Source organism: Salminus brasiliensis, chromosome 1 (assembly GCF_030463535.1).
Source record: "Salminus brasiliensis chromosome 1, fSalBra1.hap2, whole genome shotgun sequence".
NCBI lineage: Eukaryota > Metazoa > Chordata > Actinopteri > Characiformes > Bryconidae > Salminus > Salminus brasiliensis.
Genome location: NC_132878.1, coordinates 87,396,892 through 87,412,104, shown reverse-complemented (window position 1 = coordinate 87,412,104; position 15,213 = coordinate 87,396,892). Strand labels below are relative to the sequence as shown.

At 39.2% G+C, this 15,213-nt stretch overlaps 1 protein-coding gene across 2 annotated transcripts; it reads right to left on the bottom strand.

Moving 5' to 3' along the window:
- Window positions 1–3,538: 3,538 nt before the first annotated feature.
- Window positions 3,539–7,227, bottom strand: LOC140536906 (uncharacterized). Of its 2 annotated transcripts, none has more exons than XM_072658982.1 (2): window positions 6,946–7,227; window positions 3,539–5,615 (listed from the first exon to the last, which is right to left on the bottom strand). In XM_072658982.1, exons 1-2 carry the CDS (start codon window positions 6,990–6,992, stop codon window positions 4,679–4,681), a joined length of 984 nt encoding a protein of 327 aa, XP_072515083.1. In that variant the 5' UTR covers window positions 6,993–7,227; the 3' UTR covers window positions 3,539–4,678. The 2 variants fall into 2 exon arrangements, with proteins under 2 accessions (XP_072515083.1, XP_072515091.1); XM_072658990.1 differs by having other exon boundaries at window positions 7,057–7,227.
- Window positions 7,228–15,213: the final 7,986 nt, after the last annotated feature.

The following is a 15,213-nucleotide window of genomic DNA, read 5'->3' as shown; positions in this document are numbered from 1 at the left end:
AGGCTTTCGGAAAGTCCTACATACATCACTGACTCTGATTACAAATGATAATTTAACCAGGAATCAGGATTCAGTTCTTGAAAAACAGGCAGCTGCTCTGTGGCAGGGCTCTTGGCCAAAAAACACACTATAATATAATAAAATGTAATATAATCTTCAATATAACAGTAAAGGATAAAGGTGCACGTATTCGTCACTGTACAGTGTGGACTGTACAGCGAAATGTGTCCTCCGCATTTAACCCATCTGGTAGTGAACACACACTCACACACACACACGTGTTAGGGGCAGTGAGTACACACACACACCCAGAGCGGTGGGCAGCCAACTCCAGCGCCCGGGGAGCAGAGAGGGTAAAGGGCCTTGCTCAAGGGCCCAACAGTGGCAGCTTGCCGAGCCCGGGAATCGAACCCACAACCCTGTTATCGATATCCCGGCGCTCTAACCGCTGAGCCACCACTGCCCCATAGTAAAATATATACATAGAGTAACTGTATTTTGTGTGTGTGTGGTTTGTTTTTAAGAGGACACTAGGGACAGGATGCTTCAGGTAGATCCATATTGTAGGACCATAGCAATATGTATGTCTGATCGAGAGAGAGACCTAAATACCTTTAAAAATAAGCAACTACATTAGTTCATTAATTTTACTTATTAACCAATACCAATATATAACCTTAACAGACTATATGGCCAAATGATCTCCTTTCAATTTTTATTTCCATGCCAATAGAAACTACATCAATAAAATGTCCGCTAGCTTAAGAAAAACACTACTTCACTGGACACTTTTCTATCCTCCTGGTCTGTGTGACTGTGTTTTTTGTTTTTGACATCATTTTAGTCTGGTAGTTGTTCTCAATATTGTGGTAAAACTTCATGATAAATGGATTTTTAGATAATAAAAAAAAGATGTCTGAGAAAAAGAGGATATCTCAGCATATCTGCTACAAGCATCAAATCAAACAGAATGTGGTTCTAGATTTGAATATTTGCATTCCTCTAGAACGGACAAAAACAATGTCCAGGTGCACAGCAGGTTGCTTAGTATGGCATAGTATGGCTGATGCTCATATCTAGAACATTTTACACTTGAATCATATTACACAGTTAAGTGAGTGTAGTGTTAGGAGTCTTGCCTAAGGCCTCCATGGTGAAGACAGTGTTGGATACCCACCACGCTTTAACAACTGCACTCCAAACTGACACTACTAGAATCCCAAAGGGGGCTGCAGAATTACAGATATCATACAGATGGAATTTGTGAGCTTAGACATTTGCCATTGTGTAATGTGTCATATTTTAAAGATTAGGTTCCTTATTCATGGAATAATCCATTTCCTTGCATTTAAAATAATCATGATTATTATTTGATATCTGAAACTAAGTAAGTGTTAACATTAAGGAGACTTTAGAGGGAAATTGTTAAAAGTGTAGGCTATGAAGTCTTTCAAATCAAAGGTACAGTGTATCACAAACGTGAGTACACCCCTCACATTTCTGCAGATATTTAAGTATATCTTTTCATGGGACAACACTGACAAAATGACACTTTGACACAATGAAAAGTAGTCTGTGTGCAGCTTATATAACTGTGTAAATGTATTCTTCCCTCAAAATAAGTCAATATACAGCCATTAATGTCTAGAGTGGACCCTGCTCTTTTAAAACGCTGGATGATCTTGGCCACTATGCTGCAGCTCAGTTTCAGGGTGTTGGCAATCTTCTTGTAGCCTTGGTCATCTTCATGTAGCACAACAATTCATCTTTTAAGATCCTCAGAGTTCTTTGCCATGAGGTGCCATGTTGGAACTTTTAGTGACCAGTATGAGAGAGTGTGAGAGCTGTACTACAAAACTGAACACACCTGCTCCCTATGCACACCTGAGACCTAGTAACACTAACGAGTCACATGACATTTTGGAGGGAAAATGACAAGCAGTGCTCAGTTTGGACATTTAGGTGTGTTGTCTCTTAGGGGTGTACTGACTTTTGTTGTTGCTGGTTTAGACATTAATGGCTGTATATTGAGTTATTTTGAGGGAAGAATAAATGTACACTGTTATATAAGCTGCACACAGACTACTTTTCATTGTGTCAAAGTGTCATTTTGTCAGTGTTGTCCCATGAAAAGATATACTTAAATATCTGCAGAAATGTGAGGGGTGTACTCACTTTTGTGATACACTGTAAATAGTTTTTTTCAGGTGCATGTTGGTTCAAGCAATGGCATTTCAATTACAGCAACGCGTTTGATAAAAGATTAAAAAAAATGAAATGTCAATAGACCAGGAACTGCTGACAAATGTCACATGGGTATGGTTTGTATATACGCACTCCTAAAACACATGTAAACACATACAGGTGACTTTCAGGTGCAATTTAAAAATATTCAGACTACCAAGCTGTTCTCTAATTTGACTAAACTACACTGAACTACTAGTGCATGTGAGCATAATATCTGTTAATTATTTTAGTGTAGTATTCTTTAGTCTCTATACTTATCTTTTAGAAAATATATATATAAATATACATATATAATAATATGTCACACCTAAAATATCCTTTTTTTCATTAGCATTCCATTTAAATAATTTTGTAGAAGCTGAATGACAAAGCAACTTAGCTAAAGACAACACAATTGGTGTGTAATTAGCCTATACCTATTAACCATTAAAACAACTGCTGCCTATTCTGGACAAAACCTCAAGAGTTGAGGGGCCATTAATCAGGCATTGAGTCTGAAAGGCAGGTGTGAAATTGACGAGTTGAGAGCAATCCAAGTTAGAAGTGCATGGATAAGGAGTGCAGTAAAGGGTAAAGATGTCTTTCATTCAGTGTTGTTGATTCACATTTCAGGAAGTAGACAACCTACATGAAATCACCCAGACAGTGGAAAGTCATAAATCAAAAGCTGCACAAACAGAAAGGAGATTCATGAGACATATCAGTATTTAGAGCATCAGTATTTGATTTAATATTTGATATTAGATCATCTGTGTTTACATTAGGTTACACCAGAGATTTGGGAAATATAAGACTATGGAGGATTGAGGAAAGAGTCTCTTGGTTTTAAGAAGAAAAATGTTTTTCATGAGAAAACATTTTTATGTAATAATAGACATTCAGAAGAAAAAGTCCTCCAGAGTCCCCCGGAGAGTAAGCAGTGTGCTCTTTTTTTTAGAATGGGTTTTATTTGAATGATTAAGGGTTATGTTTTTGTCTAGTGAAATGGCTCCTTAAGGGTTTTTATTTACTATTAAAACAATATGTTTTTTTTAATAGGTCCAAAAAAGGTTCTACCATTGTTATGAGCCAAAAAAATGAATGCATTTCACTGAACTTTTTTAATTAAAACTATTGGGACACACCTCTTGATCAAATAATGTGGTTGTTTCATATGGCCCCATTACCACAGAGGTATAAAATCCAGCAAAAAAAAACATACACAATGTATTAATCTTTTATTGCTTTATTAGCTTTAATTCATGTTTCTTCTTTACACGAACAACCAAATGTCACAACATTATGATGCTAAACAGAAAAGTGTAAATAATTGTGCAAAGTTTTTAAAAGAAATTAGAAATGATAATTAATGCCATAAAGACATATCATTTGAAATATGAGCTGACTCATATGTAAATATCTACTATATCTACTGTAAAAAAATTTACTGAATGGAGCTGCACTAAATGGACTTCATCTTGCTTTCGGAAAGTACTGTCAATGTTAGGCCATATTTGTACAGCTCAGCACATCCATCTAGTGGACACTCAAAGAACAGGTTTTTGCAGATAGTTCTCTATCAAAAAATCATGTTTCATCATTCATAAACTATTATAGGTGGGCCAACCTAGTGTTAGGAGTCTTGCCCAAGGACTCTTATTGGTGTAGTGCAGCACAGTCACCCAGACCTGAAATCAAACCCCAGTCTCCCACATGGTTTGGTAGCTCACTGGCAGGTAGTGTTATCTGTTGCGCCACACCAACCATTATCAGGTAGTGGTGTTATCTGTTGCGCCACACCAATCAAGAATGTAGAATCCACACATGCAAAGAAATGAAACCATAGATGTCCATTAATTAAGTTATCTTATGAAATGACACAGGGAAAAAGTATTGAACACATGAAGAAAGTAATGGAAAGTCATAACACCAGCTGAAATCTATCCATAATTAGAAAGCAATCCCGCCACTTAGTGCACAATTAAATCAGCTGCTTTAACTAATAGCCTAAGAAAATGTGTCTCGTTACCATGGTGCCACACAGAAAACATCTCAAAAAAGTAAGAATAGAAAGTAAGAATAGAAATATATTTACTTTAAAAACTGGTGACATGTTTAATATTTATTTTACCCACTGTATTTGGGTGGAGGTGCCCAGCTAATGTTTGCATAGGACCCCATACAGGCTAGGAATAGCCCTGATTGAATAAGTTATGAACCAAAACTAAGCAAATAGCAATATTGGTTTAATGCTCATTACTCAGCATTTACTACAAATGTACCTAAAGCATCACTGGGTAAAACTGGGTGGGCCATACGTGAGTACTGTCGAATAGCAGTGCCCCTGACCTGATCCTGTACTGCACAGGCTTGACTTGGCTTATCTTATCTGTTTAACTGAGAAATCCTGCTTTGTGAAACATCCCCCTGATCAATAGTAGGCTAGTAGGACCTAGACCAGGCCTAATCCATACTGTCTCCTCACATTCTCGAGTACTGCATGGGCGTCAGACTCACTGAGGGCAGTGTCTGGCTCTTTCAAGAGGTTGATCTCTGAGAGCTCACACACACTCACACTGCTGGACAGTTGGTTTGGATCCACACGCAGAATCCAGCCTGGCTCCATGTGGAAGGCTACAGCCACATGATCCCACACGTAATACACCTCACTCTGAAGTGGCTTAGCATGAACTCTGCATTCCTCTTTGTTCACCTCCAGCTGGTGGCGGAGGTTGTCTGAAGGAGCCTGACAGCGCCATGAGATGTTGCCCTGGGAATACCCACACACAGCACTGTCACCACAGGGCAGACGGGGATACCTGTCATAGCGGGCAACGTGTTGTGGATGTACCAACACTGTGTAAAGAATCTCCTTCTTGTAGATCTCGGTGTCAAATATGCGGAAGACCAGAGAAGAATCGGTGCAGAACTGCGTAGCATACAGACGCAGGAGCTCTTTCAGAGGAAAGGTGAAGCGGAAGTTGCCGTAGCGAGACTTGCTCTGGAACGCTGGTGAGGTGGTGAAATCCTCCAGGAAAAGCTGCTGGTTGTGGGCCTGGCCGGCTGAGAATATCTTCTTTAGGAGGTTCTTTTCCGCATCAGCTATTTCATCCTTAGTCACAGATAAGCTCCACCACAAGAAGTTGTCATCTAAGAAATGGGGCTTCTGGAATCCGCCTTTATTGAAGATACTATAGAGGCCACTGTCCCCAGTCACATGACATACCTTAGATACATGAAAGACGGATTTTGGATACCATGGAATATTGGTCTTTCCCAAGTAGTACTGGTCTATCCAGGGGTCCCCTTCCAGCTCTGATACACTCACATGCTCACCTTTACAGCACATGAAGTCAAAGCCTCTGGAGTTTTGGCACAGAATCCATTCTCTGGAAAGAAAAAAAACACTGGCTTTTAATTTGTTATGCATTTACATGATTATTCAACAATGTGTGTTTTTATTTTTGACCGAATTCATTTATTAATCTCAAGAAAGATACGTTCCATTACGATTTAATTAAAAGACATTTTCACAGTTTTCCAACTGCAGTCAATCGACTACAGCTGGGCCTACAGTACAGGTACTGTGGTAAAAGGTCCACAGGTTTCGCTGATTTTTCTCCACCACAAATTTCTAGAATCTAGATTATGCTGACCAGCAGTTCACCAGCACTTTAGATCAAGACAAACATAGCAAGACAACGACTGCTGGCTTTTAGCATTTTATACTTTATTCAGATGGTCTCTTATTGATTAATGGTCTTACAAGTATAATACGGGTTGAGTTTCCATAGTATTCCTATTTGTATGGAAGCCCATTCCTATGGAAGTCTATTGCTGCCTTAAAATAAAGGAAATCATCTCTAAAACATTAGAAAAAAATCTTAAAAGAACGAGAAAAACATCATAAAATAATAAGAAACTTTTTTCACTGTTTTTTTTTCAAAAACAGTGAGGCAGTATCTGAAACTAATGAGAAAGCATCTCTGGACAAACCCAGACAAACTAACAACCTTGTATCTCAGAATAATTAGATGTAACAATTTGCTTAATAAAAATAATAATAAAATTAGGTACTGCATTGGGTACTGAAATAGGCTTCTCTACATAATGACCTGTCATGACTTTGATTAAACATAGTTACCCAACAGAAGGCAGCTCATCCAAGTCTCTACAGTAACATATTCATAAAGAATTACGTTTCTACAGGACAGAAATTATATATTGAGGCCAGAAAATAATACAACAATATATGAAATAGAAACCTTTTTCTCTGTGGACTTTTAATTTGTTTGTTTTTTTTTTTGTTTTTTCAAACAATTGCTAAGAATAATTTTACCTTTGTTTATATATTTATAAAAGTGTGTATATATATATATATAATAGTATGCATATATATATGTAGTATGCCTTTTATTTAGATATTATATATGAATGCCTTATTTTATTATTATCTTGGACTGTCTGATTATTAACCTGGTTCTGTAAAACTAAACCCAAAAGGTCGAACAGGGCACAAATGAATTATATTTATATGATATTAATTAAATGAAGTATTATTTTAATGAAGGCGTTTTTAAGTTTACTAAGCCGTTTTTACCAGCTTGTTTCCACATGAAGTCACTTTAGTGCTCCATTTTTACAGCCTGCCTCCACACCGCGGTATCTAAACGCCTCAGCTCAGCTTTCCTTATATATCTTTATGATATATTAATTTACCGCGCTCGTTTCCTCGGCAACTCTCTCTCTCGCGCCCTCCGTTCCATTTTGGCGGGAAAACGCTGCACACTGTGCAGCTGATGATCCTACAGCGCTACCTGTTCTCTTTACCTCTGAGCAGCCATGATCCCCGCTCGTTTCTCCAGGCGTGTGTCTGTGTGTGTAAGCGGACACCGCTCGCCCTCTCCGGACCTCCGGACACGCTCCCAGCAGTGAGGTTACGCCCAATCCCCAAACCCTGGTCTGAGCTGCTTTACGAGTTTGCGAACGTGGCACTTGTAGTCAGACTGGCCCTTACTGGTGTGATCATGTGCAGTGTCAGGACTTTCACTTTCGTTTCTTTTCATTGGATTCAGGGTATTTAGAGGCGCCGTGTTTCTTTACAGGGTTAAACAGTGTCAGTTTTTCTTATTAGAGAATAACTGATAGTTTTGCTGCAGTTTTTCATTTTTAGAAAGTTCTAGAAATGAGTTTGTGTGTTTGATTTTATACACTAACTCGAATGCCCAGTGATCATCAGATAAAGATCCCACCTTTGGTGCACTGTCAAAGCTGTGAGTCCACAGTTTTTAGGCCTCTGTTTTTTGGCTCGGCGAAAAATAGAGGATTGATAGCTGGAAAAACAGCAGCACAGACTGGTAGCACAGCTTTAGTGGTTGCCCACGTCCTGGCAGCTGCTAAGCTGTTGCCATATGATCCATAGTGTGGAACTGCTTTGACTAAATCCCAGGGGTTGCTAAGGTGCTGCTAAGGTGTTATTAAGTGGTTGCTAGGGCAATTGCTAAGGTATTCTAGGTGGTTGCTGTTGTATTTCAGGTAGTTGCTAACATGTCACATATGGTTGCTATGTGGTGCTATGGTGTTGCTATATTGTTTTTTATAGTGGATGCTAGGGGGTTGCTGTAGTACTTCAGATGGTTGCTGAGACAGTTGCCATGGTATTTCAGATGGTTGCTAAGGTGTTATTAAGTGGTTGCTAGGGCAATTGCTAAGGTATTCTAGGTGGTTTCTGTTGTACTTCAGGTAGTTGCTAAGATGTCACGTATGGTTGCTATGTGGTGCTATGGTGTTGCTATATTGTTTCTTAGTGGATGCTAGGGGGTTGCTGTAGTACTTCAGATGGTTGCTGAGACAGTTGCCATGGTATTTCAGATGGTTGCTAAGGTGTTTTTAAGTGGTTGCTAGGGCAATTGCTAAGGTATTCTAGGTGGTTGCTGTTGTATTTCAGGTAGTTGCTAACATGTCACATATGGTTGCTATGTGGTGCTATGGTGTTGCTATATTGTTTTTTATAGTGGATGCTAGGGGGTTGCTGTAGTACTTCAGATGGTTGCTGAGACAGTTGCCATGGTATTTCAGATGGTTGCTAAGGTGTTATTAAGTGGTTGCTAGGGCAATTGCTAAGGTATTCTAGGTGGTTTCTGTTGTACTTCAGGTAGTTGCTAAGATGTCACGTATGGTTGCTATGTGGTGCTATGGTGTTGCTATATTGTTTCTTAGTGGATGCTAGGGGGTTGCTGTAGTACTTCAGATGGTTGCTGAGACAGTTGCCATGGTATTTCAGATGGTTGCTAAGGTGTTTTTAAGTGGTTGCTAGGGCAATTGCTAAGGTATTCTAGGTGGTTGCTGTTGTATTTCAGGTAGTTGCTAAGATGTCACATATGGTTGCTATGTGGTGCTATGGTGTTGCTATATTGTTTTTTATAGTGGATGCTAGGGGGTTGCTGTAGTACTTCAGATGGTTGCTGAGACAGTTGCCATGGTATTTCAGATGGTTGCTAAGGTGTTTTTAAGTGGTTGCTAGGGCAATTGCTAAGGTATTCTAGGTGGTTGCTGTTGTATTTCAGGTAGTTGCTAAGATGTCACGTATGGTTGCTATGTGGTGCTATGGTGTTGCTATATTGTTTCTTAGTGGATGCTAGGGGGTTGCTGTAGTACTTCAGATGGTTGCTGAGACAGTTGCCATGGTATTTCAGATGGTTGCTAAGGTGTTATTAAGTGGTTGCTAGGGCAATTGCTAAGGTATTCTAGGTGGTTGCTGTTGTATTTCAGATAGTTGCTAAGATGTCACGTATGGTTGCTATGTGGTGCTATGGTGTTGCTATATTGTTTCTTAGTGGATGCTAGGGGGTTGCTGTAGTACTTCAGATGGTTGCTGAGACAGTTGCCATGGTATTTCAGATGGTTGCTAAGGTGTTTTTAAGTGGTTGCTAGGGCAATTGCTAAGGTATTCTAGGTGGTTGCTGTTGTATTTCAGGTAGTTGCTAAGATGTCACATATGGTTGCTATGTGGTGCTATGGTGTTGCTATATTGTTTTTTATAGTGGATGCTAGGGGGTTGCTGTAGTACTTCAGATGGTTGCTGAGACAGTTGCCATGGTATTTCAGATGGTTGCTAAGGTGTTTTTAAGTGGTTGCTAGGGCAATTGCTAAGGTATTCTAGGTGGTTGCTGTTGTATTTCAGGTAGTTGCTAAGATGTCACGTATGGTTGCTATGTGGTGCTATGGTGTTGCTATATTGTTTCTTAGTGGATGCTAGGGGGTTGCTGTAGTACTTCAGATGGTTGCTGAGACAGTTGCCATGGTATTTCAGATGGTTGCTAAGGTGTTATTAAGTGGTTGCTAGGGCAATTGCTAAGGTATTCTAGGTGGTTGCTGTTGTATTTCAGATAGTTGCTAAGATGTCACGTATGGTTGCTATGTGGTGCTATGGTGTTGCTATATTGTTTCTTAGTGGATGCTAGGGGGTTGCTGTAGTACTTCAGATGGTTGCTGAGACAGTTGCCATGGTATTTCAGATGGTTGCTAAGGTGTTATTAAGCGGTTGCTAGGGCAATTGCTAAGGTATTCTAGATGGTTGCTGTTGTATTTCAGGTAGTTGCTAAGATGTGAGGTTTGGTTGCTATGTGGTGCTATGGTGTTTCTTAGTGGATGCTAGGGGGTTGCTGTAGTACTTCAGGTGGTTTCTGAGACAGTTGTCATGGTATTTCAGATGGTTGCTAAGGTGCGTCTTGGTGGTTACTAGGGTATTTTTTGGTGGTTGCTGTGATTTTTCAGATGGGTGCATGGGTGTTGCCTAATGTGGTCCCTTAGCTGTTCCTTAGAGAAAGCATTGGTTCTAAATAACACCATGACTAAAAACTGGTCCTCTGAAAGATTGAAATGGGGGCCTGGTGCTGAATGGTGTAGCATAGTGGGTAACAACGCAGTCCTTGCCGTGGCAGACTGGGTATGCTTCCCTGGCAAGACTCCTTACACTGCATTCTCTTAGCTGTGTAACCTGATTCAGAAAAGACTCACTCTGGATAAGAGCATCAGACAAATTCCATAAATGTAAACAAATAGTTTTCTTAAGAGTACTTCCACCCTAAACATTAGCGTCTGCTCCCCCTCTCAGCACCAAAGCCGGGCTTAGTGACTGCTTCATGCTTTGCCACAGCAACTAGTGGGAGAGTTATCAATCGGAAGCTTTCATCTCAGTTTCATCATTACAGACACAGCAGAACTGAAAATTTAACCAGTTGGGGGCGCACAGGTCAGGTTTGGAACAGCAAAAACAGTGTAAGTTGTTCGGATAAAATGGGAACTGTTGGACAATTCACTTTATCCAAAATGTTGGGTAAAATTGAGCATGTGTGTGGAAAGATGCAGATGAGTTCAAGACACAAAAACTGAACAATGAAAGAAAGTGCATTATTTTTGTATTCATTGTTTTATTCAGGTATTTTTTCTCTACATGAAAAGATATGCTATATTATTAAGAAGCTAAGCAATACATGGTAGAACAGTCATTAACACCACTGACATTATTAAAGGAATAACACTTGAAATGTGCAGTCACAGAAACCTTGTATGTCCATTTTTCACTGTGACATAATGTGAGTGTTCTTTACATTGTGTCAAACTTTCCTGACGAATGGACCAATAGAAACGCTCCAAAATGACTTGAAATGAAATATTTCTACATAGACTTCCATTGAAAGCTAAGAAGGAGGTTTCCCTCCCCTGTAAATTTGCTGTTTGTTGGAAATACAAGGTTTTTGCTTGACAGTGAGGAAAATATTTCCATATGCAGGTTGAGATGCTAATGCTACTGTAAACAGCTGGCTAGACATGTGCAGCCCTCGACAGCCCTCTTGTGGACGGTGGAAGAAAAGATGTCTGCAGAATGTCCATTTCACACAGCAGAGACAGTCCTACATTCACTAACCTCCTGTAGGCTTCTAAAGGGCATAGAAGGAGACAGCAAGACTATAGTGTCTCTATTACTGCCATCAGCATTAAGCCTATGATAGGACCATAGGCCTGTGCCTGGCCACTCCTGACCCATGCAGCAGTCTTCAGTTTAAAATATCTTCATTTATTCTGAAAACTGAAGCAAGACAATAGTGTCCCGTACTAATCCCAATATGACGCACCATAGACTTTTAGGTCATATTGGGTCAGTTTATCACTGACTGATTTAATACAAAGGTTCTGTAACGGTAGCACACCATTTATACTGCAGTATTCAAGTAACATTTAGCCACTGTAACTCACAGCCAAGGATGTAACAAAATTTAACTAAATAAAGCATCTAGCTTGAAGGGGAAGTCCACCATTTTTCTAAACTGTAGTAATTGAATGGTTATGATGTACACAAAGAAGCCCTACATTAGAGTGGGTTTGAAATTTGTCATTTCAGAAATCAATGAGTCTAAATATTTCCCAGTGGTGATGATGAGAACCAGGCATATGAAGAGTTTAATGCATTTAAAAGGTGCCACACAGAAAGCAATTAGACCTACATTGCTTAAAGGTTAATGGTTACGATTAAGTTATCCGGTGCCCTCGGGTGTAGGGGTACGAGCAGGGCATTGTGCAGCAAAATTGATGGGTTGCTGTCAGGACCGCTGTAACGAAATCTAAATTGGCGAGAGGCTATGGCAAAAGCCAGTACTGAAGATAAAGATGCTATGTTGAAGACAGTGAAGACACAGCTGTATAATCTGTAGACAGACTATAAAAACAGAAAAAGTGTGAAAAATGTTGGACTATTCTATAAAAGCCTAAGTCCCCCACACTAGAGCATGCTAGCAGGGTGTACTACAGCACTGAAACACTAGTGTGGCAGTAAAACCACCCACCTGTGGAACCTAGAACTAAAAAAATAACCTCAAGATGAGTCTCAGCCCCTGGAATGCCTAGGTTGGAGGTGTGTAGTTGGGCTTGTAAAAATGTTTGGTGTCTCCAGCAGTAGGACTGTACACCCCTGATCAATAGTAGAGACTAGACTAGGTACTCTGAGTCACTAGACTAGACTGTAATGTCTTAATCCCTCAGGAGATTTTTTGGAGTTAACTTGCACATAGTCAACTGTTGTAACAGTCGTGCTCGTTTCACATGCAGGATCCAGTGCGGCTCCATGTGGAAGGCCACAGCCACGTGATCCCACACATAATATTCCTCACGTCTCAGTGTCCTCACATTCACTTTTCTCCTCCTTTGGTCTACTTCAAGCTTGTAGTGATGGGCGCCTGAAGGAGCCTGACACCACCATGACACTTGGCCTTGGAAGTACCCACACACGTCTTCCTCAACAGGCAGGCGAGGGTATTGTTTATAGCGGTTAATGTGTCGTGGATGCACCAACACCGTGTACATTATCTCTTGCTTGTAGATCTGGGTGTTGTACACACGTAGAACTGGGGCGGATTTGCCACAGAACTGTCTGGCGTACTGGAACAGGAGCTCTCTTAGAGGAAAGGTGAAGCGGAAGTTGCCGTAGCGAGACTCGTCCTGGAACGCTGGTGAGGTGGTGAAATCCTCCAGGAAAGGCTGCTGGTTCTGCTTCCAGCCATCTGGGAATGTCTCCTTTAGGAAATTCTCCTCAGCTTCAGCAATGTCATACTCAGTCAGCGACAGGCTCCACCAAAGGAAGTTGTCGTCATCTTCACAGCACATGATCTTGAAGCCGGCATCTTTTACGATACCCTGAAGGCCACTCTCTGCAGTCACGTGACACACGTTGGGTGCGTGGAAGACCACGGATTCTGGAAAAGGGGGGATGTTTCTCTTCTTCAGGTATTGGTTGTCCAAACCAGGGTCCTCTTTCAGCTCTGATAAACTCACATGCTCACCTTCACAGCATGTTACAACACAGCCTCTGGAATTTCTATACGTCGTCCACTTTCTGAAAAAAGATGGATTGGATTTAGATGATTACTGAGATACAGTACTGATCGTTTAGAAATCAGTAATTCAATTCTCAATTTCAAGTTTACTTTTCAAGTCTCTCCTTCAATGATATTTAGTGATCTTGTACCACAGAAAAAGCAGATGCTTAGTGCAAAACTATGTAAGTACAAAGTAACTCAGAGACATATAGTGGGACATCTTAGTGTTTCCAGCATCTATCCCTACAGTGAAGTCACTGAGGAGCCAGTTAATTTTTTTCATTCACTCTTCATTTAAAATAAGTGCTTAAACATCTAAAGGTGCACATATTTGTCACTGTACAGTGTACACTGTGTCTTCTGCATTTAACACACCCAGAGCAGTGGGCAGTCAACTCCAGCGCCCGGGGAGCAGAGAGTGTAAAGGGCCTTGCTCAAGGGTCCAACAGTTGCAGCTTGCTGAGCCCGGGTATCAAACCCACCACCCTGTTATCGATATCCCGGCGCTCTAACTGCTGAGCCACCACTGCCCCAATCTGAGGTCACATATGTGATCAGTCACAAGAAACTAAACAAAATGAATTCATATCAAACTGAAAAAGATTGATTACCTCATTATTTCAACTTAAGTAAATGTAACCTAACTTAGCCCAAATACAACATTTTATACTATTTACTATAATTACATTTAAGGCATTTAGCAATGATCACTATTAATTTATTATTAAAAATAAGGACTTTTCGGCAGCAATGTACAAATCAGCTCATTCAGTTTCAGACTGTGAAAGTCATAAACGGCAGAAAGACCACAAACTTCCTTCTTCTGAATTCTGGTGAAATGAAAGTACTGCCCCTGGCACTAAGCCTGCTTAAAACACTGTGGTAAATTGTTTTTTTGTTTGTTTTTTTTATTTATTCTTTATAACTTTTTTTGGTGCAACGAACTAAAATCTGCAAAACATGGGTGTACACGTTTTTGTTTGTTTTGTTTTTCTCTTTAGCACTTTTCATTGATTCTGTTTTAATAACTTGAGAACCATGTAAGTCACTCTCTAAAACTGCTTCCTCACAGAAACATTACCCATACACATTACACAGATGAACCCACACAGATGCTAAGAAGTGAATTAATGGTTCCTTGAGCTCTAGATAATATCACAGCAAGGTAACAGCCTGTTGTGCTGCTGTCTCAATATGGATCCTTGCAAGAAAATAAAATACTACTACTTTTATACTACTTTTATTCAGTTGTGTATGTACTTGCTTACTATTCAGTTTCATGTTTACTTTTTTTTTTTTAACTTTTTTTTTTAACTTTTTTTTTTTTTTGCTTGCCATTTTGAAGTCCTAGCGAGCCTATTTTGCAGATTTCTTAGTCCTAAACTCAGAACACTTTTGTTATTGCATGTTTTCATTCTAGCATAGCAGTGCTGTCACACAAAAACATTATTAAATTTAAATAAAAGTCCATTTGAAAAATATTTTATGTATTATATCTAAATAATTATTTCTAATTAGATTAATTTATGTATTTATATGTTTTTTACATTGTGTTAAAATGTCATGATGAATTGACCAATTAAAATGTTACAAAATAATATATATATATATATATATATATATATATATATATATATATATATATATATATATATATAATTTCATTAATTTATTTATTTTAGGGTTTTTTTCTACTTTTACTGAAATGTAATAAAGTTTTTGTGTGACAGCACTGCTATGCTAGAATGAAAATGTGCACTGAAAACGAGTTCTGAGCGGATCTAAATTCCTAAGAGATCTGCAAAATAGTTCTATTGGTAATTCATCATGACATTTTGACACAATGTAAAGAACAACTGCCGAATTATGTTAAAAAGTTGAAAACACAGGTTTTGCACAGGTGTTTTTAAATGTCAGGTCGAAAATTCATTTATATTCCACAGTAAAAGCTTCCTTAAAAATGAGTTTCAAATATTTTTGATGCAATACAACTCTCAGACACTCAATTACACTAAATTGCCTCTCAATTGTCTTACTTTTATGAATAAAATCTGCAAAAAAAATTAGCAAAACTCTTTTTACAGCATAATTGTTCTGCTCATTCTTTATTCAT